At 42.7% G+C, this 26,744-nt stretch overlaps 2 protein-coding genes across 3 annotated transcripts in view; both read left to right on the forward strand.

The window, feature by feature from the left end:
* The window catches only part of LOC129862497 (N-terminal EF-hand calcium-binding protein 2-like), a 169,651-nt gene that overhangs the window by 103,029 nt on the left and 39,878 nt on the right, over positions 1-26,744 (forward strand). For both annotated transcript variants that reach the window (XM_055934230.1, XM_055934231.1), the window contains exons 6-7: positions 24,577-24,716; positions 25,145-25,272. In XM_055934230.1, the coding sequence (XP_055790205.1) occupies positions 24,577-24,716; positions 25,145-25,272 (268 nt within the window). The remainder of the gene's footprint in view (positions 1-24,576; positions 24,717-25,144; positions 25,273-26,744) is intronic.
* On the forward strand, positions 18,601-23,348 carry LOC129862496 (general transcription factor II-I repeat domain-containing protein 2-like). Its single transcript, XM_055934229.1, has one exon. The coding sequence runs from the start codon at positions 21,478-21,480 to the stop codon at positions 23,296-23,298; it is 1,821 nt and encodes a 606-aa protein (XP_055790204.1). The 5' UTR covers positions 18,601-21,477; the 3' UTR covers positions 23,299-23,348.

The following is a 26,744-nucleotide window of genomic DNA, read 5'->3' on the forward strand; positions in this document are numbered from 1 at the left end:
ATGCGGTTACTATACATAACTAACCCATTGTATAAGAAATTCTCCAAAGTTAAAATAGTCCAGGCATATATAAATTCCAGTCGTTCTTTATCAAAGGCTTTTTCAAAGTCAGCTATGATTACCACACCTGGTTTCACATAGGCTTTAATTTCATCTAGAAGTTCCTTCACATTACTCTTTCTGTATAGCTGTTAATATTTCAAAAAAATCCTGACAATTAACTTCAATTAGTGGAGATGGAGTAGACTGAAATGAAAACATATGCTTAAAGTACTTTGCTTCTTCTTTCTTGGATGACTCCGTCATTTGTAACAAGTTTTTGCAAATTATTTTTGGTAGCATTTCTATGGTGAAGATAATAAAAAAAAATATTTGGTGCATTTTTCCCCATATTCCATCTGGCTCGAGTCATACGTCCTCCAAAACATGACCTACCAAACCGTGCTTCTTAATACCTGCCCGCTTAATCCGGAAGCCAGCCGCACCAATATGTCGTAGGAAACACCGTTCAACTGACGACCGGGGTCAGCCTGCAGGCTCCCAGCCCGCCACAACAGGCCAACTGTGCGCTGCTCTAAGGGACTCCCAATCACGGCCAGTGGTGATACAGCCTGGGATTCAACCAGGGTTTGTAGTGATGCCCCTAGCACGGCAGTGCCTTAGACCGCTGTGCCACTCGGGAGCTCCCTATTTCTTTAACTCTCTTTGTTTAAAAGATCAATATTGAATTGCATGGCCTCTAAAGGCACATTTTAAATGTGTCCCATAAAATAAGGTTGTACCTATGTTATATAGGTCAGTTGTAAATTCTTCTGTCTTGGTTAAAACAAGTTTTCATCCAGTAGGCTTCGATAAAATGTCCAATGTCCTCGCTGAAATTCTGTAAGTGTTTACCAATTATTGGATGATCCGACCACATTCTGTCCCCTATCAACACTCTTTTAACTTTTGGTGCAGCGAAAATTACATAAGAAAGTAGTCAAGACATCTAGCTTGATTGAGCTTCCACCATGTATATCTCATTAGGTCAGGTTATTTAAGCCTCCATATATCCACTAATTTGAATATGTCCATAATATTCGTAATTTCCTTAAGTGCATGAGGGCGATCGTTTGTAGTGTGATTTCCTTTACGGTCCATTGAGGTATTTAAAACCGTATTTTAATCTACCACCATAATAATTGAGACATGTATTGCCTGTAAGCTCGATAAATTATTATATATATATTTTCAAAGAAGAGTGGATCATCATTATTTGGACCATATAGATTAATGAGCCAAATCGGTTTATGATCCAGTAGCATATTTAAAAGGGCCCACTTTCCTTGTGGATCTGTTTGAACAGTTTGCACATTGGGATTAAAATGATTGTTAATTAATATCATCACCCCTTTAGAGTTTCTTTGCCCATGGGAGAAATATATTTTGCCCCTCCCCAGTCATTTTTCCATGCAACTTTGTCTTTCCTGTTGTCACGTTCTGACTATAGTTCCTTTTTTATGTCTTTATTTTAGTTTGGTCAGGGCGTGAGTTGGGGTGGGCATTCTATGTTGTTTTTCTATGTTTTGTTAGATCGACCTACACCCCTCTCCCCAATTACATAAGTAAGTAGTAAATATGACTAGCTTGATTGAGCCTCCGCCATTTATATCTCTCTAGGTCAGGATATTTAAGCCTCCATATATCCATTCATTTGAATAGGGCTGGCAGTAGGAATTCTACATTTTTGTCAGCAGACGTGGGATTTAGTTTAGTTTAGTTTAGTTTGTTAATTTGGCCATTTTAAAAAACAAACACACATAAAACTTAAAAGCCATACATGCACATGAATAAAATCATCAAGGATAACACACAAAAAAGTCTGGGACTTATTTCCATTGTGGTCCTCTTGAGACAAGATGGCTAGACAAGATCGAACACAGTATGGCAGTGAAATAATAAAACAAAAACAGAGAAGAAGAACATCTATCTCATAATTCCAGTTACATCATAGGGGTTATTCATATGGGCACAGAGGACATCAAACATATTTTTACTTTATTTTTAAAGCTGTCCAGAGAGGACGTTGTTTTTATAGGCAGAGGCAACTCATTCCATTCTGAGGCTCCAGTATACAAGAAAGTACCTTTCCCAGTACTCCTGAACCTGTGTAAGCACACATCAGCAACACCTGATCTGGTGCTGTGATTGTGTGCATCCCTAACACGAGGAAAGTAATCACTTAGATATGTGGGCGCAGGACCATAAATACTCCTGTAAACCAAACCTAGTTTAACTTCTTTGGGCTGCAAGCCCGAAGCCGGGCACAATATGACAACAGCCACTTCAAGTGCAGGGCGCGAAATTCAAAAGATATTTTTTTGAAATATTTAACTTTCACACATTAACAAGTCCAATACAGCAAATGAAAGATAAACACCTTGTGAATCCAGCCAACATGTCCGATTTTTTAAATGTTTTACAGCGAAAATACCACGTATATTTATGTTAGCTCACCACCAAATACAAAAAAGGGCAGACATTTTTCACAGCACAGGTAGCATGCACAAAACCAACCTAACTAACCAAGAACCAACCAAACTAACCAAGAAACAACTTCATCAGATGACAGTCTTATAACATGTTATACAATAAATCTATGTTTTGTTCGAAAAATGTGCATATTTGAGGTATAAATCAGTTTTACATTGCAGCCACCATCACAGCTACCGTCACAAATAGCACCGAAGCAGCCAGAATAATTACAGACACCAACGTGAAATACCTAAATACTCATCATAAAACATTTCTGAAAAATACATGGTGTACAGCAAATGAAAGACAAGGATCTTGTGAATCCAGCCAATTATTCCGATTTCTTAAGTGTTTTACAGCGAAAACACAATATAGCATTATATTAGCTTACCACAATAGCCAGAAACACAAGCCATTTACCAGCAGCAAAAGTTAGCGATCGTAACAAACCAGCAAAAGATATATAATTTTTGACTAACCTTGATAAGCTTCATCAGATGACAGTCCTATAACATCAGGTTATACATACACTTATGTTTTGTTCGAAAATGTGCATATTTAGAGCTGAAATCAGTGGTAATACATTGTGCTAACGTAGCATCTTTTTCCCAGAATGTGCGCATATTTTTATGACACTCAACTATTCTGACCAAATAACTATTCATAAACGTTACTAAAAAATACATGTTGTATAGGAAATGATAGATACACTAGTTCTTAATGCAATCGCCGTGTTAGAATTCTAAAAATAACTTCATTACGACATCCAGCTTAGTTATAGCGTGAGAGTGCCCAAAATCTGGGCGCAAACTACTAGTTCACATGTTCGACAGATATATGAAATAGCATCATAAAATGGGTCCTACTTTTGATGATCTTCCATCAGAATGTTGTACAAGGGGTCCTTTGTCGGGAACAATCGTTGTTTGGTTTTAGAATGTCCTCTTCTCCAGTCAATTAGCACGGAAAGCTAGCAAAGTGGAGCGAAGCTCTCCTTCGTGAACAAACGCAGACAAAGCAACACGCCTAACGTCCCGAAAAAATTTCAATAATCTAATAAAACTATATTGAAAAAACATACTTTACGATGATATTGTCACATTTATCAAATAAAATCAAAGCCGGAGATATTAGTCGTCTATAACGACAGCTTTACAGAAGGCAATACCAGGTCCCTTCTCGCGCGTTCCAGAAAACAGGAAATTGGGGTCACGTCATGCCAAGAGCTTTTATTCGACCTCAGATCATGTTATACACTCCATTTCTTCTCTCACTGCCTGTTGACATCTAGTGGAAGGCGTATGTCAATTTGTAAGTCGCTCTGGATAAGAGCGTCTGCTAAATGACTTAAATGTAAATGTAAATGTATGAAGTGCATGTATACTAATAAATATCAAGCACATTTATAGGCAGGCCCTAGAACAGAGCCTCGATTTCAGATTTTCCACTTCCTGTCAGGAAGTTTGCTGCAAAATGAGTTCTGTTTTACTCACAGATATAATTCAAACGGTTTTAGAAACTAGAGAGTGTTTTCTATCCAATAGTAATAATAATATGCATATTGTACGAGCAAGAATTGAGTACGAGGCCGTTTGAAATGGGCACCTTTTATCCAGGCTACTCAATACTGCCCCTGCAGCCCAAAGAGGCTAATCTGGGACACCCTAGCCTCAACAGGCAGCCAGTTTAGTTCCTGAAAGCAGCTCCTACCTATGTGACTACGTGGACTCACCTTCAATACTACCCTGATCAACTTATTCTGGGCTATCTGGAGCTTCCCCTTCATACGTTTAGATAAGCCCCCAAACCAGGAAGTACTAGCATAGTCAAAATGGCATTGAAAGCACTTTCATGGAGTCCTTATCAAGCAGCTTGAACTTCCTAGCCAAAAACTTCAAAGATTCATACACTCGCTCACGCCACCATTCCCAAACTAACACCTCTGCCCCTCTCTCCCCTTCCACCCATAGATCGACCTACACCACATTCACCTTTCTGTCATGGCTGCGTAGGCTACTTGCAGAATACCTATAAAACAGATAAGGACTCCTCCTTAGTGGGTGGGTCGCTCAGGTGGGTGTCTAGGATATAGGGTTGGCACCGTTCCATCATGATAGGAAAAATTATATTTTAAAATGTAAATCCCATATCTGCACAAAAGTTAAGACTCACACTCTGTCCTACTAAGTCCTACTCGCAGACACACACGGTCTCTGGCTTTTGCAACCATTTTCCTTACTCACTCACTTAACTCAATCACACAAAACACACAGGCACTCCCCTCACATATACACCCATACATACCCAGATACTGTGCATTTTATGTCGTGTTTTTATTTGTAGCTTGTTGATTCCTGCCTAATTTCGAGCTTTGGGTACTTTTGTGTTCCAGTTCCTTGTGATTGGGGATTTATTATTTCATGAATTGTCCTATCTTTTATCAATTTATAAATACTATACATAGAAAATAGAATACCAATTATTTTATAACATTTCCTAACTTCAATAATATAGTGTATTTTTTGATTCTTTATTATTTTTTGATTTATTACAATCTCTATCATTAATAGTGTTGGATTTTGTCTAGAATAGCCATGGAATAGTCTTGGTGTCTCGGAACAGTTGGTTATCAATGTATAGCTTGTCGACTTCAAGAGCTACACGTCTCCCTTTTAGTCTAATGTTTTTGAAAAGTGGATACAGTACTTTGCGTCTTTCTACGATTTCCTTTGAGAATGGCTCGTGCCTATTTTAAAACCAGCGAGTCTTTTCTCCAGGCTTTTAACCATTATTTTATCTTTAAAGGATGCAAATTTGGCAACAATTGGGCACTCTTATCGCTGTCCTCTCTGTCCAAAACAATGTAAGCGTTCAAGTTTAATTTGGTCGACAGTGTCGCCTGGGATCTGCAGCACTTTAACCATGAATTCTTTCACCACACTCTCTGGATCTTCACCTTCATCCTCTTTCATTCAGGTAAGCACCAGATTTTTGCGTATTGATCTAGTCTGTATATCAGTAGGGATTCTCTTAACAACTTGTTCTCTCTTTTAAGTTCATTAGCGTCAGCTTCGATGACATTGACTGTCCCCTTCAGGTTTTTAGTTTATTTTTCCAGTGTCGCAGCTTTCTCATCACTCATTTCAAGGTTCGCCTTCGTCTCTTGTATATCTTTACGGACTAACTCAAGGTCGGCTAATTTATAATTTATAGATTTTAACAGTTTGGTTTCCACGCTTATCGTACAGGGTGGTGAAAGTAGGTCATTTGTGTCAGTAGAAGAGTCTCCGCCATGTTTTTATTTTGACTGCATTGGTAGTGTTTGTCAATTAAATTATCTAGCCTTACAAGTTGTTGTGAGTTATTATCCAGTTTAGATGTTGTTGCCCACCAGTGAGCAGATCAGCGTAAAAGTACTATTATTTGGTCTGTTTTGGGGACATGTATTTCTAAACTTTTTCAATAGGCATTTATGAGGCATTCTGCACCGCCATCTTCAGTCCGCCATATCAGCCTTTGAAAACTCTCTTGGTAAATACTATAGTGTGGTCTGCAGCTTATCATGAGGTATTCTAACTCACGCGAGCAAAAATTTGAGACTTCCTTAACATTAGTGATTGCACACCACACCCCTCCATCCCTCGCCTTACCCGAGGCTGCCGCCCGGTCTAGGCAATGTATTGAAAAACCAGCGAGATGTACTGTACATTACAGTGCATGTTTGATGGCACTCTCAGACCCTCAACGTTTTCCTTGCAGAATCATTCATGTGTTGTTCGCTGATGATACAGGAACACTAGATATGGTTTCATGTAATTCTCCATGCCAAGAGCTCAACGTCATATCAGATGCTGAATGTATATTCAAATTCAATCGTTGCTAATTGGTTTACTTCTGAATCTGGGTATAGATGACCATATTTTGATCCAAATGGAGTGGAATGTATCCATAAGGTCTGTAGAAACAGATTTGTTTAAGGTGTGATGGTACGATGGCAGTCTAAAGCACCTTTAGATATGATGCCAGGTTTATTAGAACCAAACATAGCTTCTATACTGTAGTAGTCAGTGGCAACAGTCAATATGAATTTCATGCTGGTCAGACTGCGCTGCAGTGGATAGCAGCCGTTTTACAGGCTCCTGACCATTTCTGCTCTTTTGCGTTTTTGTTTTACGCTGGTCTTAACTTTTTTGTACATAATGTCTCTGCCATTGTTTCCTATGACCGAAAACAGCTTCTGGACATCAGAACAGCTATCATTAACCTCGATTTGGATCACAATTTCTACTTCAATGAGTTGACAGCTCTGGACGTTCTGCTTACTCTGTACCAGGCCCTAATCCCTGGGAATCGAAGAGGAAGTGACGGCGCAAGAGAGGCAAACGTGCTGGCATCCTGATGAGACAATGTTGGCAAGCAAATAAGCCGCCTCTGCACTCCGTTCTATTGGAGTACGTACAATCGCTCGAGACTATCCTATCAATGGGACCAGAAGAACTGTAATATTCTATGTTTCTCGGCAACGTGGCTGAACATGGATATGGATCAGACACACTGTATGTGTCTCAGATGTATGTGTCTCAATTTGCCATCTTTATATAATTTCTCCTTCTCCTAACTTCTCTGACAGAATTGATGAAAGCCAAATGGAGAACGTTCTACCTTTCCTAAAGATGCATGTAGTCATCCATCTTGTTCTGTCTGATCACAGAGCATGGGAAGATAGGACACAGGAAATCAATGACAAAGTTTGATTTATTTATCATTTATCAAGTTCACTGTATAGTATGTTCTATTTACAAACCTTAATACAGTGTGTCACACCAAATTTAGCAACAGCTGCACAGCATTCATTAGTTATGTGCCGATTTCAAGTAGAGTTCGCTTTAAAGTTGGATGCAGAGGTCAGGTTTTATAACTTAGCTTTCTTCAGTCCTGCATATGTTTTTTGACCTTATTGATATAGTGTATCCAGTGTTAATGTAAAAATAAAACCCTACACGACAACACAGAATCACACCAGCAACCTTAATAAAGAATTCTGTTTGAATTCCCTCTCCAGCCTAGCCATAAACCTCTGGGCCAAAATGTATTTGGTTAGGGGCACCACAGTTTTTCTATCTCCTCTCTCTCTCTCACTGCAGCAACAGTTTCTATCATATCCCCCTACCCGAGAGAGAGACCCTATTTACTTTTGGGAATAGAAACTAAAAAAGATTGAATCCTGTAATCTATAATTCATTGAGGTCAGGGACCTCTAGAGACTGCATCGCCCCATCTATCTGGAAGGTTGATTTGCTTTGTTTTCATCTTACTCTTCACCTTCTGTTGTGGTTGTGTTGTGGTTGGGATGTGGTGCTGCTAACACATGACACCCTAGAAGCTATCATGTTTTGTTTGAATCTACTTGATTCTAATTTTCATACATACGCATCAATGCAGTATCAGCAATGCCCATCAGGTACTAGACCAGCCAGCCAATCCAACTGCTTTTCAAACTGACTTATGATCAGATTTTTCCCCCGATAATATCTTTAACTTTCATTCAGTCCAATTACAGCCCAACATAATGATGACTGAATTGTTAGTGCCTGATGAATGGTACCAGTGAATTGAATGTTGAGATTAGAAGAATCTTTGCTCTTGTCTCAACTCTTTTCTTCACCAGAGAGAGGAGGGAAGTGAGAGAATATGACATGCTTCTGCCTGTCACTTTGTGTGTTTATAATCAGTGCTTGACTTGGACTGAAATAGGTGTCGGTACTCATTTTGGGTGCGGGTACTGTTTACATTTAGGTGCAGGAGTGCCACAATACTTTAGAACTAATATTCAATAAGAGGAACAGGAACTCAAACAGTAGAACATTTGAGGTGCTGGTACTTGGCTCCGGTCAACTCCTGCCCAAGTCAAGCACTGTTTTTAATTACATCTTATCAGTTTGAAATAGGTCAGGCTTTCAAGGATTCTCTCTCTGTCTCTTCATAACTTGTTGTTCTCACGTTATTTTGAGTTTGAGTCTCCCTTATCCATTAAGAGAGTGCTGTAGTAGCTTGTCTTGAAGTATCAACATGGAATGGAAAATAGGGTAGAGGGGTGTAGGAAGGATAGGAGAGAGGTAGAGGGTGTGGGAAGGAAGGAAGAGAGGGGTAGAGGTGTGTAGGGAGGATGGGAGAGTGGGATTGAGGGACGTAGGGAGGCTGGAAGACAGGGGGGTTGGGAGAGTGAAGGTGAGGGGTATAGGGAGGTTGGGAGAGTGGGGGTGAGGGGTGTAGGGAGGTTGGGAGTGTGAAGCAGAGAGATGTAGGTAGCATGGGAGAGTGTGGGAGAGAGATATGGTTTGGGCAGCAGCAGGGTCTGGGGTGTGGAGGATGAGAATATATGTGGTGGAGCAGCAGCACTACGTTGGCCGGCCCATCCCTGGCTAATAATGTGCTCTTTCGTTAAGACTGGGAGCCTCCTGTTCTACATTAAACCTCTCTGGGGGTTTTCTGTGTGGCTCCAGGCGCCAGTCGGCGAGACAAACTCCACAGCCTCCCTCTCTCTCTCCACCCATTTTGTCTTCAGTGATGCTCCAGGAGCGTGTTTGCCGTGCTGCAGACTCGTAGTCAGTTGTCTGAAATGTGGGCAGTTATATCCCAGAAGTGATCCCTGTCTGGAATATAAGCGCCATGTGAATTGAAACAGACTTTCGGAGGAGTTTGGCTATGGACTTTCTTTCTTTTCTTACCGCACTGCAGTGGAGACCTCCTTTCATGCAATCATATAATATTGTCTCGTTACTCCCTTTTGAAGAGGCAGGTTGTCAGTTCAGTGGTTTTACTGAATGCAGTCCTTCTGCATCATTAAATTAAATCACTGAGCGGCGGGACAGAAGAGCTAGAGCAATGAGAAGCATTTAGACAATTTACAGTATGACTCCTCAGTAACCCTTCCTCTGTAGCAGGGAGTACAGTAGGCACAGGGATCCAGAGATACTGCCGTGCTGCATCATGTCTTAATCAAAGACGATAGAAAAAAGCCCCCGTTGAAAAGTATTTATTGTCCAGCCTTCTCCACCGTCCAAACAAAAGCCTTATCATCATTTCAGAATCCCAGGCCTTCTCCAAATCACCCTTCCTCATTAAAATTGCCTGGAAAATGGAGGTGAGCAGCGATTATAATTAGGTGCTAGACGGGACTCATTTGGTGGTATTTGGGGGCATTGTTTGTCGTTACCTTCCTGCTGACCTGATGGTGTGGAGAGAGGTGTCCACTGGGAGAGAGGTACACCTAGGGCTGTGGCGGTCTCGGAATTTCGTCAGCCGGTGATTGTCAAACAAATAACTGTCATTCTCACGGTAATTGACCGTTAATTAACATAAACAAATGTATCATCTCCTGGCTTCCAACACAGCCTACAAGCCTCTTTAAAAAGTCTAATAAATCCATGTAATATAGCCTACACCTTCCCAATAAATTCATAATTTATTTTAGACAGGTCTAAAGAAGCATGATTTGAAGAAAATTTAGTCTATTTCAGAAGAAAAGAAAAGCATACTCTGAGTTGTCCTTATGTTAGATACTGATGTGGATATGCCAAATGGCTGTGGGCGACACTAGTTAATTTTGCAGACAAGATTGGCTTATAATTCCATGGCATTATTTTATATTATTTTATAGTATGAAGAATATAATTGAACAAAGCAGAAATAAATATTTTCTCCAATCGATATTAGGGAGTGTGCACATGCGGCTATTCTGTGTTGAGCAGTTAACAAAAAAATAGGTACTCCTATGCTTCATTTAGAGTTATTAATGTAACTTTAGTTGTTCGACAAACGTTGTGCTATATGTTTAGATTTTTAATACAGTGTAAGGTTGCATGATGAAACTCTAATGATGATTTGAAAACAGTCGCTTGAAAGGTATGAATTCTGTTTTGTTTTTTTGCTTAGGCTGTACACACTTCGTCAGTCTCTCATTCACAATTTGACAAGCACTTGATAATGCCTTGAAGTTCAAGGCGGCATCCCCATTGTGGCCGATATGCATCCTAAAAAATCCATGCCTTTTGTGGTCCGGAGTGCTGCTTTGTGCCCTTCTCCCTGAGTGTGCTGCGCAATCCGAAGTGTGTCTCACTCACACATGGCTCTAAGTCATGTGATTGGGTCTTTCTCACAGGCTACAAGTTAAGACAGACAGATCAGGGACGCAACTGCGCATGTCCTTATCCAATTTCGAGGTGCATATTGAAGATATTGGATGAACTGTCCACATTTACTTTTCATCAGCCAACAAGATGAGTAGGCCTAACGAACACTAAAAGCACTAGCCTACAGTATGTCAATCTACTATCCCCCATAGTACAAAAGCTGACCTATTCTATTCTGTGCGAGAAATAAATATTCCGGTCTGGGACAGTTGTGTGATGTGATAGATCCCAAATTAATGCAACTACTGGCATCAAAAAAACATTTTTTATTCAATGTGGCTGACGCAACAGATCAGAACCTTTAGCTTAAAATGTTGATAATTTATTAGGTCATTTCTTCACATTATAAGTGCAGCAACGCGCACATGGTAGTAGGCTATAAGCTCGAATGTTCCATAGCTTTTATTATAAAGGTGCATTTTTATGGTGAAAATTCTCATTCCCGAACTTGAAACTCACACACTGTTTATATATGCCAGTTAGGCTCTACACCCCTTTTAAAGTGGATTAATGTGATTAATTTTAGGAAGTTATTTGGCCACTTTAGCTGTGATACAAAACTTATTAAAACATATAGGCCTATGGGCTAGGCTAACAAGTCACAAAAAAATGCATTGTTTCTTATGCTCGGCATCATTCACAAGTGATAAGATATAAAAATCGAATCAAAGTTTATTTGTCACGTGCGCCAAATACAACAGGTGTAGACCTTACAGTGAAATGCTTACTTACAGGCTCTAACCAATAGTGCAAAAAAGGTGTTAGGTGAACAATAGGTAAGTAAAGAAATAAAACAACAGTAAAAAGACAGGCTATATACAGTAGCGAGGCTATAAAAGTAGCAAGGCTACATACAGACACCGGTTAGTCAGGCTGATTGAGGTAGTATATACATGTAGATATGGTTAAAGTGACTATGCATATATGATGAACAGAGAGTAGCAGTAGCGTAATAGAGGGGTTGGCGGGTTGTGGGTGGTGGGACACAATGCAGATAGCCCGGTTAGCCAATGTGCGGGAGCACTGGTTGGTCGGCCCAATTGAGGTAGTATGTACATGAATGTATAGTTAAAGTGACTATGCACATATGATAAACAGAGAGTAGCAGCAGCGTAATAAGAGGGGTAGGGGGGGGCACACAATGCAAATAGTCCGGGTAGCCATTTGATTACCTGTTCAGGAGTCTAATAAGTCTAATAAGTGATAGGCTAATATTGTCACCCATCAGACTATTCTTGATTTAATCTTGTCTTTACATTTACTAAATAATATATGTGTGACATTTGTTATGATTTAAAATGAACCATTATCATGCACCTGTATTGAAACAGGGGCAGCGGGAAAAAATACATGTCATCTATGCACTTAAATAGCGAAAGGAGGACACTTTTCCCTATGGTTTATTTTCATGCCAGCCAGGTAGGCTATACTCCTGTTGTAAATATAAGCAATGTTCTTACTATTAGGAAGTTGATACATAAATATAGTAGGCCTAGCCTATAGAAAGCTTATGGGATCCTCCTCTTTTTATTAGCGGCCATCACTCTGTTTTCCCCCGCAATTGCACAGCCTTTAGAAATGCTGCGCAAAATGAGACATGGGCTCTCATGAAGTGTTTGATTAGATTTTCGAATACATTTGCATTGATGTCAGAGTGATTAGTTGGACACTAGAGTGTTTAGTACCAGGCAGTTAGCAAGTTTGGTAAGTTACTAATAACCAGCAGCAGCATCAGAGCTGCGTAATAAGCTCAATAACCGTGACTAAACGGTAATTTGTAATTTGACTGCCTTCATGACTGTGACCGCCGGTTTGGCGGTAATACGGTCACCTCAACAGCTTTAGGTACACCCTGCTGGAGATCACTCTGCACCTGCAAAACTATGGCTAGCGCTATCTGGGATCCTTGGAACGTCTCTACCCTAAACCCTAACTCTAACAGTAACCCCTACCCTTACCCTAACCATAACTCTTACCTAACCCTAACATTAACCCTTACCGTAACCATTTTAAATGTCAACTTTAACGGGGTGACGTCAGAGGTGGGACATCCCAAGGATCCCGTTTAGACATTTCTGCTACACTATGTGTCAACTTCACACAGAGATAACTGCACAACTCCCATTTCCTGTCTCTCTTCTGTTTTTAACCACTACTTTTACTACTACTGCTTTCACTGTTTTTACTGTGGCTTGACTGACAGGTGGATATTGATGTATTTAAGTCATGCTTGAGCAGTTCTGTACTGATTGTGTGTATTCATCAGAATCCAGTTACCTCTGTCATGCTTCCACCTGTCACCAGAGTGTGGCAGAGACCGTCCTAGAGACATTAACGACACTCAGGTCTGTCCAATTTAGTCTTTATGATTTCCCTGTTAAAAGAGGTGTGTTTTCTGTTGTTCTTTGCAGAAGCTTGAATTGTTTACTGTGTGCGCGTCCGCTTGATTCCTGACTGAGTTTTCAATACTTTTTTCAAGTGTACTGTGTAGCTACCGTTTCTAAGTAAAGTATGATATTCATCCTTAACCACTGATTCCTCGTCTGGTCTCTTCTCTGCACATGGGTCCAACCTTACCATGTCACAGCAAGCTTCTGCCCAAACATGGACCCAGCAGAGATCACCCAGATCAAGAATTGTGTAACCCACCAAGGAGCACTGCTGGGGCGGCAGCAAGAACAACTCTCCCAAATATCACATGCGCCGAATACAACAAGTGTAGACCTTGAAATGCTTGCTTACAAGCCCTTAACCAACAGCGCAGTTCAAGAAGAGTTAAGAAAATATTTACCAAATAAACTAAAGTTAAAAAGTAACACAATAACGAGGCTATATACAGGGGGTACCGGTACCGAGTCAATGTGTGGGGGATACAGGTTATTCAAGGTAATTTGTACATGTAGGTAGGGTTGAACCACTGTGCAACCTCAACCCAGGAGGAGCCAATGTCCAAGTCTCATCGCCCAGTGCTACAGGCGTTCCTCCAGTTCCTCCAGGGAACCTGCACCGGGAACCCAAGATCTCAACCCCCGAGCGGTATGACGGCCCCCTGGGACGATTCAAGGGGTTCCTCACTTAGTGTTCTCTGGTGTTTGAGCTACAGTCCACCTCGTTCCACACTGATCGGGCCATGATCGCGCTACATCATCTCTCTACTTTCAGGCAAGGCCCTGGTGTGGGCAACGGCGTTGTGGGAACAGCAGCCACTATCCTGCAGCTCCGTATTAGCCTTCATTGTCGAGCTGTCATGAGTCTTTGACCAACCAGTCAGCGGACGAGAAGCAGCCAGCCGACTGTTCAACATCCGCCAAGGGGCCAGACCTGTGGCTGGCTTCGCCATTGAGTTCCGCAGCCTCGCCGCCAAGAATGGGTGGAATACGGAGGCCCTGGTCACCGCTTTCCACCAGGGCTTGTCTAACTCCATCAATGATGAACTGGCCCCTTGGGAACTGGGAGAGGACCTTGAGTCCCTGATAACGCTGGAAATCAAGATCGACAACCGCCTCCGAGAACGCGTGAGACAGCACCTTTTTGACACCACCCCAGTATCACAGTTTCCTGAGGACCCCAAGCCCCCCAAACACAGCATTGAGGAGCCCATGCAGCTGGGACGTACATGTCTGGGCCGACAGGTGCATGACAGGCGCATGCATGAAGGCTGCTGCCTCTACTGAACCACTCAGACTCTTAGTTTTCTTTTTATCACTGCTCCCGAGAACCCCCTTATCCTAGGGTACCCCTGGCTAGTGCTACATAACCCACTATTCTCCTGTTCCACGGAACACCTCCCAGGCTGGGGTAAGGACTGCCAGACTAAATCTAAGACCACCACCAAGAGCCTCACCGTGTCCTCCTGCATCCATTGAAGACCAAGACTCTCCCTGCCGAATACTTCAACCTCCGGGAGGCCTTCAGTAAGAGGCAAGCGTTTTCCAAGTTTCCTTCCTGGGTCACATTATCTCTACCGCAGGTATCCAAATAGGCTCCGTAAAGGTTGAGGCAGTCACCGACTGGCCCCGTCCCACCTCACTCAAGCAGGTCCAGCGGTTCCTTGGGTTTGCCAATTTTTACAGGCATTTTATACGCAACTTTGGTGAGGTGGCTGCGCCTCTCAGGGTCCTAACCCTGCAAGTCCCAGACCCATTTTTGCTGGACTCCCGAGGCTGACAGGGCATTCATGGAGCTCAAGGGACGTTTCACCTCTGTACCCATCCTTGTTCATCCTGATCCTACTCATCCCTTTGTGGTAGAGGTGAACGCCTCGGACACCGGCGCAAGGGCGGTCCTTTCACAGCGGAACGAGGAGGACAAGAAACTGCACCCATGCGCCTTTCTCTCCAAATGGTTCTCGCCAGCGGAACACAACTATGATGTAGGCAACCGGGAGTGGCAGTTAAGTGGGCTCTTGAGGGGTGGAGACACTGGTTGGAAGGGACATCTCATCCTTTCGTGATCTGGACGGACCATAAGAACTTGGTCTCCATTCAAGAAGCCAAGAGGTTGAACGCTCGACAAGCTAGGGCTCTATTTTTTAACAGGTTCGATTTCACACTAGCCTATCACCCGGGATCCAAGAATCAGATAGCAGATGTCCCGCCAACACGATGTCTCTAACGAGGAGAGGGAATCCGAGCCCATCATCCCCAGCTTCCGCTTTCTGACCCCTCTGATATGGAGTATTGAGTCCACGGTCCGACAAGCCCAGACCTGAGAACCTGACCCCGGCAGTGGACCCACTAACAGACTTTACGTTCCGCGATCAGCCCGTTCCCGAGTACTACAATGGGGACACCCCTCTAACTTAACTGGGCATCCAGGGGTCTATCAGATACTTGGGCGGAAATTCTGGTGGCCCAACATGATTGAGGATGTGGGATCCTTTGTTGTGGCCTGTTCCACCTGTGCCCAAAGCAAGTCCTCAAGACAGCGACCGGCTGGGTTGCTCCAACCTCTGGCCATCCCAAGCCGGCCTTGGTCCCACCTTTCCGTAGACTTTATCACAGGATCACCACCATTCCAAGGGCTTACCAATATCCTGGTGGTCGTTGATCGGTTCTCCAAGACAGCCCATTTCATTACCTTACCCAAGTTGCCCTCAGCGAAGGAGACTGCTAATCTCATGATTACCCATGTCTTTCAACTACACGGACTTCCCCAGGACATTGTCTTGGATCTTGGGCCCCATTTCGTCACATGGTATTGGAAAGCCTTCAGCTCCCTGTTGGGGGCCTCGGTGAGTCACTCCTCAGGATTCCACCCACAGCAGAATGGGAAAACGTAGCGGGCCAACCAGGAGCTGAAGATGTTCCTCCGCTGTATCGTCTCCACCCAGGCCAGCAACTGGAGCAAGTTCCTCGTCCGGGCGGAGTATGCTCACAGCACACTGCCGAACTCATCCATTGGACTATCGCAGTTTGAGTGTCAGTTTGGGCTCTTTATCCTTAACCACTGATTCCTCGTCTGGTCTCTTCTCTGCAACTGGGTCCAACCTTACCATGTCACAGCAAGAGGAAGAGATACAGCTCAATCATTGGCTCCTTTGAGGGGAGGCTCCTCGTCTCCTCCATTAATTCTCTCCAGCAGTAGATCTAATCCCAGTCTTGTAAAGTTTCTGCAACATAGCAGCCTCTGAATGGCTGTATCCATGACTGAAAAACTGCCTCATGTTCTGACTGCTTTCAAGCCTCACTAATGCGATTGAGATTCAATCTTTTCTTTCATTTTCTCTGACGCTCTGTCTAACTGGGTCTGGAGCAGGCCCAAAGGAGTTCTACTGATGCAGGCAGCACAGCGCCTTTACCTGGCTGTCACTGTTCAGACTCCATCATGTAAGGGATGAGTTTAAAAAGAAAATCCCAAACCTTTCTTCAGCCACTCTAATGTGCTAGTGACAGTGTAACACTGTGAACTGTCTCTTGTAGTACAGTTGAGGTAATACAAGTCAAACTTGTTTGACAAGTCAAACTTCATGTTTGTCTAACTTCCTATATACCATACCTCTGTCAATTCCAGGGTATGATAATGATGTATTACAATGATTAAGTACATACACAACAGACGTCAGGTTGTCATGAAATATTATTTGATATTTGTGAACTATGTGAACTGTGGTTTTTATGGAATTGACAGTGTAACATTATCCTTATAGACGGGAAATGGGCATTATAGTAGGCTCAAGTGGATTTTTTTGCTTAGAATTTTCAGTCTTTCGCAGGGCCTATTCTACAGTAAAGCATTCCTCTGTGTCACTGTCTCTGTTGTCCAGCTGGAGTGCAATCCTGCCAACAAAGGTGTGATCTGTTTGAAAACAAATATGCCAAGATAACTCATGTTTTTATCTATTTTAAAAAATAAACATTCAAAGCTACACACTCTAAAGTGGCTGTTGGCTGACTTGAACCAATTAATAGTATCCTAGCAACGGCAGTCAATATGTTTCTTAGCAACACCATTTGGATATGCATAAATGATATTTAATTCAAAACAGGTTGGTCTAAACAAGCATTTTTTTAATTTTAACTTTTATTTAACCTTTTTAACTAGGCAAGTCAGTTAAGAACACATTCTTATTTACAATGACAGCCTAGGAACAGTGGGTTAACTGCCTTGTGATTGGTTGAGATGCGTTCTAAGCCATACTAAAAAACCTGTTTAGCATGGGTAAGCCTATGTCGCAAAAATGGACATCTTTTTTCCGTTCCATCTGAGAGATCCCTGCGGATCCACTGTTCCATCAGCCCAGCCAGCCAATCCATTAACTTCATCTCCACTGTAAAAAAGCATAGTGTAACGCTCGTCGTCGTAAGGAATAGTGTACCAAAGCGCAGCGTGGTAAGTGTTCATGATTTTATTTAATATCAAAAACACTCGAACAAAGTAATAAAAACGAAAGCGAACAGACAGCTGCCTCTGATTGGGAACCACACTCGGCCAAAAACAAAGAAATAGAAAACATAGAAATAAAGAAACTAGAATGCCCACCTTAGTCACACCCTGGCCTAACCAAAATAGAGAATAAAAGCCTCTCTATGGCCAGGGCGTGACACATAGAGACATTATGTATCCTTGCTTCTAGCCTAACATATGTTATGCAACAACGGGGTTTGTACAAATTTTGCTGTCTGTCTCTCGACGTTCGCAGCATTGTTTCAATATTGAAATTTGATCTCCACTGTCCTATTGAGAATGAACGTGTCAGGACGAGGCAGACGTATTTTCTCAGCCAGTCGAAGGCATGAATCAGCATCATTTTTATGGATATACTAAAAGAAAGAAATGTGAATAAAAAAGCAGGTCAAACAAAATGAAATGCAGCTAGTTTGCTGTCTTAGAGTTTTTTTAACCTTTATTAGGCAAGTCAGTTAAGAATAAATTCTTATTTACAATGACGGCCTAAGAACAGTGGGTTAACTGCCTTGTTCAGGGGCAGAATGACAGATGTTTACCTTGTCAGCTCAGGGATTCAATTTAGCAACCTTTCGGTTACTGGCCCAATGCTCTAACCACTAGGCCACCTGCCACCTCAAGGTGAATGATGTGATTGTTAGCCTTAGTAGGCCAGCTGGCATACAAAGGATAAGAGCGTTGACAGCCAGCATGGCAACCTGACCGATAGAATGAATGGCCAGCCGGCTTGGCTAGCAACCATAGATGTGTCAGGACTAGGCCTATATTTTTGTTAAGGGATGAAATAGTAGCCTATGAATACATTTATCAAAATAAAGTTTTTAATGTAATTGGTAACCCCTTGTAGAAAAGCAATTGTACACAAGAGGGCGTGCAAAACAACTATTTTAGCACAGCTGTGCTGATCTACGGTAGTCGGCTCCGCTTTGTACCTATGACCGCAGCACATCCGTGCTAAAAAAGTAGTTTAGCACGCCCTCTTGTGTATAATTGCTTTAGCAGGGCCTTTGAGTAAAGTATTTGAGGAAGCTAAGGCTCACACATTATCAATAAGGAATCATCAGGCACCATCATCTTAGAAGTCATAAAAATATAACTTCCAGGAGGTTACTGTATGTCTAGATTTTGCATAATCTTATAGGAGCCTACTCTGAAAGGGATAGAAGTGGCAGATATCACTCAACTCAATTCAGGTATCTCTCTGTCTCACACTGCATTCAACCCTCATTATGTCTCGTTTTCTGACTGACTGCTGAAAGCCTTTATCACACAATGCCTCTGTCTGAGACCCTTCCTGTGTGTGTCTGTCCTTGGAGGTAGACTCTGTTAATGAAGAGATCATAGTTTTCTTTATCATCAGGCCCTTCAGCTCACACACACAGAGCAGCAATTAGACCTCTATCACTCGTCTTCTGTAATCAGCCCACAGCAGCCAGGCTTAATGTTATCTATTAATGCTTCCTCTCTCCCTGTGTAATGACCAGTGGAGGCTGCTGAGGGGAGGACGGCTCATAATAATTTCTGGAACGGAGCAAATTGAATGGCGTTAAACACAAGGAAACCATGTGTCTGATGTTTTTTATACCATTCCACTTATTCCGCTCCAGCCATTACCACGAGCCCATCCTCCCTAATTAAGGTGCCACCAACCTCCTGTGGTAATGACCTACAGTGATATGATCTGTGGCTGAAAGGGCTTTGCGTCAGGTGCTACCTGCTGCTCAGGACACTAATATTTGATATTTAACAAGCCCATTAGTTAACAAAACACCTTTTCTGATTTTCCCACCTCTGAATTGTCACTCATATTACAGGTACATCTGAGACAAGACACACCTTATTCAGTCTCCATTTAATATGGATGGCTCTGAATTGAATTACAGATTTTGGGAAATGAGCTTTATTCACATGCATTTCGAGGTTGTGGCTATTTCTCTGGGCCAGCCATTTGATAATCAGTTTTACAAATTCATGTGATTTTCCTCATCCCCTCATCTGGAGCTGGGAATCCTGTAACTTGTCAATGATGCAGGGCTTTGAACCCACATCCTTTTAACGGGCTGCACTCTGCGCACACACCCAATCCTGGCGACCTCAGCGTAATAGAATATGGACCTGTGAGCCAACACTGTAGTATTCACCCTACTTGTGTTACTATCACACTACTAATAGACCTCTCTGTCTGTCTCCCCTGGAGGACTGTTCGGCGGGCGGACCATTAGTGCAGTACACAAGGCCAACCACAGGCTTCATGTATCATATGTTGCTCTACTTGTGTAGATATGCACACGAAACATGACTGGCGTAATGTCAAATGATCTGAAGCTAATTTGTATACTAAGATCAATCAAATAGTCTCTGTTTGTGCAAACAATCTTAAAGGGAAATTACACCACTTTTCAACCTCGTTTTCATTATCTCCAGCACAATGACCAGTGTCTACATAAATGTGCATGCAATATATTTTCAATCCATTGCATAAACCATTATTTCTTGCTGATACTGTCCCTAAATTACACCCTGTACTTGTAAACAACATTGTATCACTGTTTTGATGTTTTTTAATGAAAATACTGCCATGCTTGATTGCTATATGGTCTACTATATTAATTCTCTCAGTATTACTTTGGTGCAGACTGCAGTATAGTCCTTTATATAATCCATCATCTCCTCTCTGCAGAGGCAGGGTCAGAGCCAGAGACAGGGTCAGAGCCAGAGACAGGGTCAGAGACAGGGTCAGAGCCAGAGACAGGGTCAGAGCCAGAACGAGGGTCAGAGACAGGGTCAGAGGCACGGTCAGAGCCAGAGACAGGGTCAGAGCCAGAACGAGGGTCAGAGACAGGGTCAGAGGCAGAGACTGGTTCAGAGACTGGTTCAGAGACTGGTTCAGAGACTGGTTCAGAGACTGGGTCAGAGACTGGACAGATGCAGAGACAGGGGCAGAGACTGGGTCAGAGACAGGGCCAGAGACAGGGTCAGAGCCAGAGACAGGGTCAGAGCCAGAACGAGGGTCAGAGACAGGGTCAGAGGCAGAGACTGGTTCAGAGACTGGTTCAGAGACTGGTTCAGAGACTGGGTCAGAGACTGGGTCAGAGACTGGACAGAGGCAGAGACAGGGGCAGAGACTGGGTCAGAGACAGGGTCAGAGGCAGAGACTGGTTCAGAGACTGGGTCAGAGACAGGGTCAGAGGCAGAGACTGGTTCAGAGACTGGGTCAGAGACTGGACAGGGTCAGAGACAGGGTCAGAGCCTGAGACAGGGTCAGAGCCAGTGTCAGAGACAGGGTCAGAGGCAGAGACTGGTTCAGAGACTGGGTCAGAGACTGGACAGAGGCAGAGACAGGGGCAGAGATAGAGGATGGTGAAGGAATGATCACACTCTTAAACCTCCTCCTTCCTGCTGTCACACTATAACCTGAACTCTACAACCTCGAGAGAAAAAAATCTGATGCTGATTAAACATGGCCACGGCACCAACCCCAGATTCCATTCTGTCTCCATCTTTACTATACCAGCTCAGCAATGTCCATAGTGTGCAATTTGACAACAAAGTTATAACTCTTCTTAAGTATCAGACAGCCTCTTCGTAGATCCTCTAGTCCACATATGTCAGAGTCAAGGCCCGCGGGCCACATCCGGCCCGCGAGAAGGTTTTTTACGGCCCCTGGGATGATCTTGATTTATTATTAGAACCGGCCCGCAGACCGCAGCAAGCCGGCAGCCCGCAGATCTTTTACACGCACCAATACTACATTTCCCACAATGCAACGGTGACGCACCGAGCAGTAGGCTGCTTCATTTCAATATTTATTGGCACAGCAGTCGTCAGCATCACAGTAAAATTAACTTTCAGATACCCATCAAAAATGGCAAAACGGAAGGTGGACACTGAGAACCGGGGGTTTCAAACAAGGTGGGAGTCGGAGTATATGTTCACGGAGGTAGCTGGAAAACCTGTGTGTCTTCTGTGTGGAGAAAGTGTGGCGGTACTGAAAGAGTATAATCTGAGACGACATTATGAAACGAAACACGCGGACAAAAACAAGAATATGGACATGGAACAAAGGCTACAAAAGGCAGAGGAATTAAAACGAGGCCTCAAATCTCGACAGGCTCTGTTCAAAAAAGCCAAATCACAAGGCCAGGCTGCTGTCAAGGCCAGTTTTATTTTGGCAGAAGAGATCGCTAAATCAGCCCGGCCATTTACGGAGGGGGATTTCATCAAAAACTGCATGATTAAAGTTTGTGACGAAGTTTGCCCAGAAAAAAGGCAACTCTTTTTAAATGTGAGTCTGAGCAGAAACACCATTGCCGAGAGAGTAGACCAGTTGTCCATCAATCTAAAAGAGCAGCTTGTGAAAAAGGGAAAAGATTTCATTGCATATTCCTTGGCTGTGGATGAGAGCACCGACATTTCTGACATTGCCCAGTTGTCAATTTTCATCCGCGGAGTGGACTCCAGCCTAAGCGTGACAGAGGAGTTTTTGGCTTTACGTCCTATGCATGGCACAACTACGGGGCATGATTTGTATGAAGAGGTGTCAAGATGTGTAAATGAGATGGAGCTGCCTTGGGAAAAACTCGTGGGTTTGACAACCGACGGAGCACCTGCGATGTGTGGACACAGGAGCGGACTGGTGGCGAAGATACGGGAAAAGATGCAAGAGGAAAACGCGACAGGTGAGCTGACAGCTTATCATTGTATCATACACCAGGAAGCGTTGTGCGGTAAAGCCTTGAAAATGGAGCATGTAATGAGCATCATCACGCGCACAGTTAACTTTATCAGAGCCAAAGGTTTGAATCACCGCCAGTTCAAGGCATTTCTGACGGAGTTAGAAACGGAGCATGGTGATTTGCCTTATCACACAGAGGTGCGATGGCTAAGCCAGGGAAAGGTGCTTCAAAGATGTTTCGAGCTTCGTGAGGAGATTTGTCTGTTCTTGGACAGCAAAGGGAAAGACACAACACAACTCCGAGACGAAATGTTTCTGTGTGAAATGGCTTTTCTGTGTGACATTACGAGTCATCTGAATGCAATGAACTTGCAGCTGCAGGGTCGGGATCATGTCATCTCTGATATGTACAGTACAGTGAAGGCATTTAAAACCAAACTGACTCTGTGGGAGACGCAGATGCGGAAAGAAAATTTGAGCCACTTTCCCAGCTGCCAGACCATGAAAGAGAAGCTCTCTACCAGTGCGTTCCCGAGCGCACAGTTGGCTGATAAAATAGGTATGCTTGCCGCTGACTTTCGACGCCGATTTGCTGACTTTGAAGCACAAAAAAGCAGGTTGGAACTGCTCGGTAACCCATTTGCTGTTGACGTGGAAAGCTCACCACCAAACCTCCAAATGGAGTTGATTGACCTCCAATGCAATGATGCACTGAGGGCAAAATATGCGGCAGTGGGTGCTGCGGAGTTCGCCCGTTTCCTCCCCGACACAATGCCCCAGCTGCGCATCCAGGCTGCTCAAACGTTGTCTATGTTTGGCAGCACATACCTGTGTGAACAACTGTTTTCTTTGATGAACCTGAACAAAACATCACACAGAAGTCGACTTACTGCTGAACACCTCCACTCAATTCTGAGGATTTCCTCAGCTCAGAGCCTTACCCCGAACATTGATGAACTTGTGGAAAAGATGGGACACCACCAAGTATCACCCTCAACCTCAAACAAGTGAACATTACTGTGCAATCACATATTTAGAGTTTTTACTCAGTTCAAGTTTAAAAGTTAAAGTTTAATATTTGTTTTCACTGCATGTTACTTCTCCTTAAACAAAGTGTTGTTTTTGATTAATAGATTTTTGCACTTTATTTTATTGTATTTCAATCCAATTATATTTTAAAAATATTTCAGTTGAGTGGATGATAGAAAATTGCTATTATTGTTTTTTTCTTTGAAGTAAATTTAGCCCACTTTTGCTAAAATAGAAAATATAGGCTACTGATGGTGCCTTGAATACCGGTTTCTTTCATTTAATGTTCATGTTATGGGGATTTTTATATAAAGGAAATTTGTCTTTTGTGTCTGTTGAAAATTAAAGATTACTGACAGAGCCATAAGAAAATATTGCTTTATTTATCTGATCATATTGGAATATATTTGTTAGGTTTTCAGTAGGTTCAATTAGGTTCACTAGACTATATGCGTCATTTAAAAAATTTTCAATGAACATTCGAACAGTCCGGCCCTCGGCTTGTAGCTAAATTTTTTATTTGGCCCTCCGTCCATTTGACTTTGACACCCCTGCTCTAGTCACACAGTAGGCTATATTTCATATTATCAAGCAATGATGAGACTTGGATTAATGTTCATTCTTTGGTATGCAATCACCAGAAATGCCAATACAAAGTCTCAGAAAAGTCTCAGCACATTATCTCATTTGTTCTTATCAGACCAGTATGCAAATTGTTTCTGAACCTACAGCTGGCATTGGCTGAGATAATGGAATTCGATATTCACTTTCTATTTTCTTGGCCTGTTTACGGTTTTCTGTGATAATTAGAACACTTTGTTCCATCAACCTTATAATTAATTATCTTAGAAATCTTATTGTGTGTCTGCTTACAAGAGCTGACAATTAAGTTTATCCAAAAGAACATAAAGCTTGTTTGACAGCACAAACCATTTCCTTACAATGGCAAAGCAGGAAGAATTTTGTCTATTTCATCCAGTGAAATTAAACTGACTATAGATGAGTACGGCCAAGGCTGCATCCTAGCTGACTACTGCCTATATTTCGTTTTTTCTCTTAAGCTTAGAGAAAGTGCCTGTCTTCAACCTTGGGGAAAATATGTTCTAAAAGCACTCTGCAGCAAGGAAGCTTTCAGAGGCAGTGAAAGACATGCAGAGAGGGACTTATCTGATGTGTGTTCAGATGGGCAGAAGGGTGCTAAGGCTTCTCTCATCCTCTATCTCCTCCCCCTACGCCTCTCTCTATCTCTCCTCTTGCCAGGTGTACGAACGAGGGACCAACGTGGAGCAATTTGTTACCCGCTTCCTGTTGAAGGAATCAGCCAATCAGATCCATTCTCTGCTGAACTCGGTGGAGAGTGCTGTGGACGCTATTGACGAGCAGCACTGTAGTCAGTCAGGGTGAGTTGTGGAGTGAGGAGGACACCACTGCTGTGTCATGTCATTATGTGTGTGAAATTTAGCCTGGAAGTCCCCCAAATGAAAATCACTCAGGTTCCTAGCAATGTGCCTTCTCTGGCTACTGTGATCCACCCTCATCCTTCTCTCATCTCTCTCTGGGGCAGCTGGTAGCCTAGTGGTTAGAGCATTGGGCCAGTAATCTAAAGGTTGCTGGATTGAATCCCCGATCTGACAAGGTAAACATCTGTCGTTCTGCCCCTGAGCAAGGCAGTTAACCCACTGTTCCCCAGGTGCCAAAGACATGCATGTTGATTATGGCAGCCCCCACACCTCTCTGGTTCAGAGGGTTAAATGTGGAAGATGCATTCAGCTGTACAACAGACTAGGTATCTCCCTTTGTTTGCCTGTATTTCACTCCCTCTGTATAGGTACCCTATTAAGGTCAGTCAACAGGTTCCAGAGAAATGTTATGAGAACCCAGTGCCTGACTACCCTCCTAACAACAGAATCAGTGCTGCTAAGGATGCTGCCCCAAGGATCATCAACACTGCTACAGGTGAGGCCTCTATGCCTGTGTCACACACAACATACTGTACACTGGCATAGGCCTCCAGTATGTAGTCTCTCACTGAATAAGTTTTGTATGGATTGGAGTCAATTATCCAGCCCCTTCTACAATCTGCTGATTCATTTAAGTGATGTACTTTACCTTCTGTCTCCCTCTCTCTCCCCTAAGAACACTGAACACCCTCTCTCTCCCCTTAAAACACATCACGTTTAAGCAGAATGTAGACATGTGTCACCTGAACCAAATGCAATGTAAAAAAAAAAATCTGAATGAAGTCTGACATACATTTGTCATTTGCATTTGTGATTAGCTTGGAGACAAGGCTGGTAGAATGAATCAAGCAGAATGGAAATCAAAAGCACTCTTCTCTTCAGGCAGAGTGTTTTATTTCCCATTTTCTACATTCTCAATCAATCATCTACAGGAACATGGAGATGTGACTAGCGGCTCCAGCTCTCCCACAGAGAGGATGAGGATGAGGCAGGGAGGGAGGAAGAAGCGGCTGTAACAATGACACAGATATGCAGATTAAAAAGTCAAATACATTATACACTGCATGCAGCCATCACTTCAGTTAGAGTTGGTTCTGCAGTGAGCCGCTGTAAAGCAGCACATGTAGGCCTATGGGTTTGAGTAGCAATATCAGTCTACCAAAACCAGTGTGCATATGCCAGACACCCTTATTTGTAGATTTCTTCATTCATTCAGAACCACAATGACATTTCAGCTGTTTCATGCTTCTGTCTCAAAGATAATTCTGGAATATATCAATTTAAAGCAGCTTGCATAACGTTCAGCATTCAGAGCAATTACAGAATAAACAAAGAGTGCACAATCAGCATGCATCATGCATGCACTAGATAAGCATTATGTACTGTGGTGTACAATGGTTTGGGAGTAGACCAAGTGCTGAAAACGAACTTTCCAATGGGGATAAATAATCCTATTTCCCCTGAATCCATTCCTGAATTTCAATTAGAGAGTGGCTCCACTGAAAAGCAGAGTTAGAGCTTCTGGCTATGGCCTCACAAATTAATTCCAGTCCAAACTGCTCTCATTTATTAACAGGCTTTATAGAATTACATTAGAATGACATGGAAACCATAGAAACGGCCAATTTTGAGTCCATTACTTAAGCCTGACACCAGTTAAACATTTCCCACAGACACTCATAAACCTGACAGTTTGGGCAATAAAAACCAGTATTACAGCTGTCAGTGGCTGGAAATAGGGCCTTGATTGGGGCCAGCTTGGTCTGGCCTGTCATTTATTTTATCAGGAAGAAAATATTGATCAATACTTCCCTGTGCCCCCTCCCCCTCTCTCTGTCTCTCACTCTTAGACTCACTCGTTCTTTCCTGACTTTCCCTCACACTTTTATCAAATATATTTATAAATATAAATATATACACTGCTCAAAAAAATAAAGGGAACACTTAAACAACACAATGTAACTCCAA

The sequence above is a fragment of the Salvelinus fontinalis genome, chromosome 9 (genome assembly GCF_029448725.1).
Source record: "Salvelinus fontinalis isolate EN_2023a chromosome 9, ASM2944872v1, whole genome shotgun sequence".
NCBI lineage: Eukaryota > Metazoa > Chordata > Actinopteri > Salmoniformes > Salmonidae > Salvelinus > Salvelinus fontinalis.

Excerpts from the sequence above, each read along its gene's own strand:
- LOC129862496 (XM_055934229.1), top strand. The coding sequence starts at position 21,478 with ATGGCAAAACGGAAGGTGGACACTGAGAACCGGGGGTTTCAAACAAGG.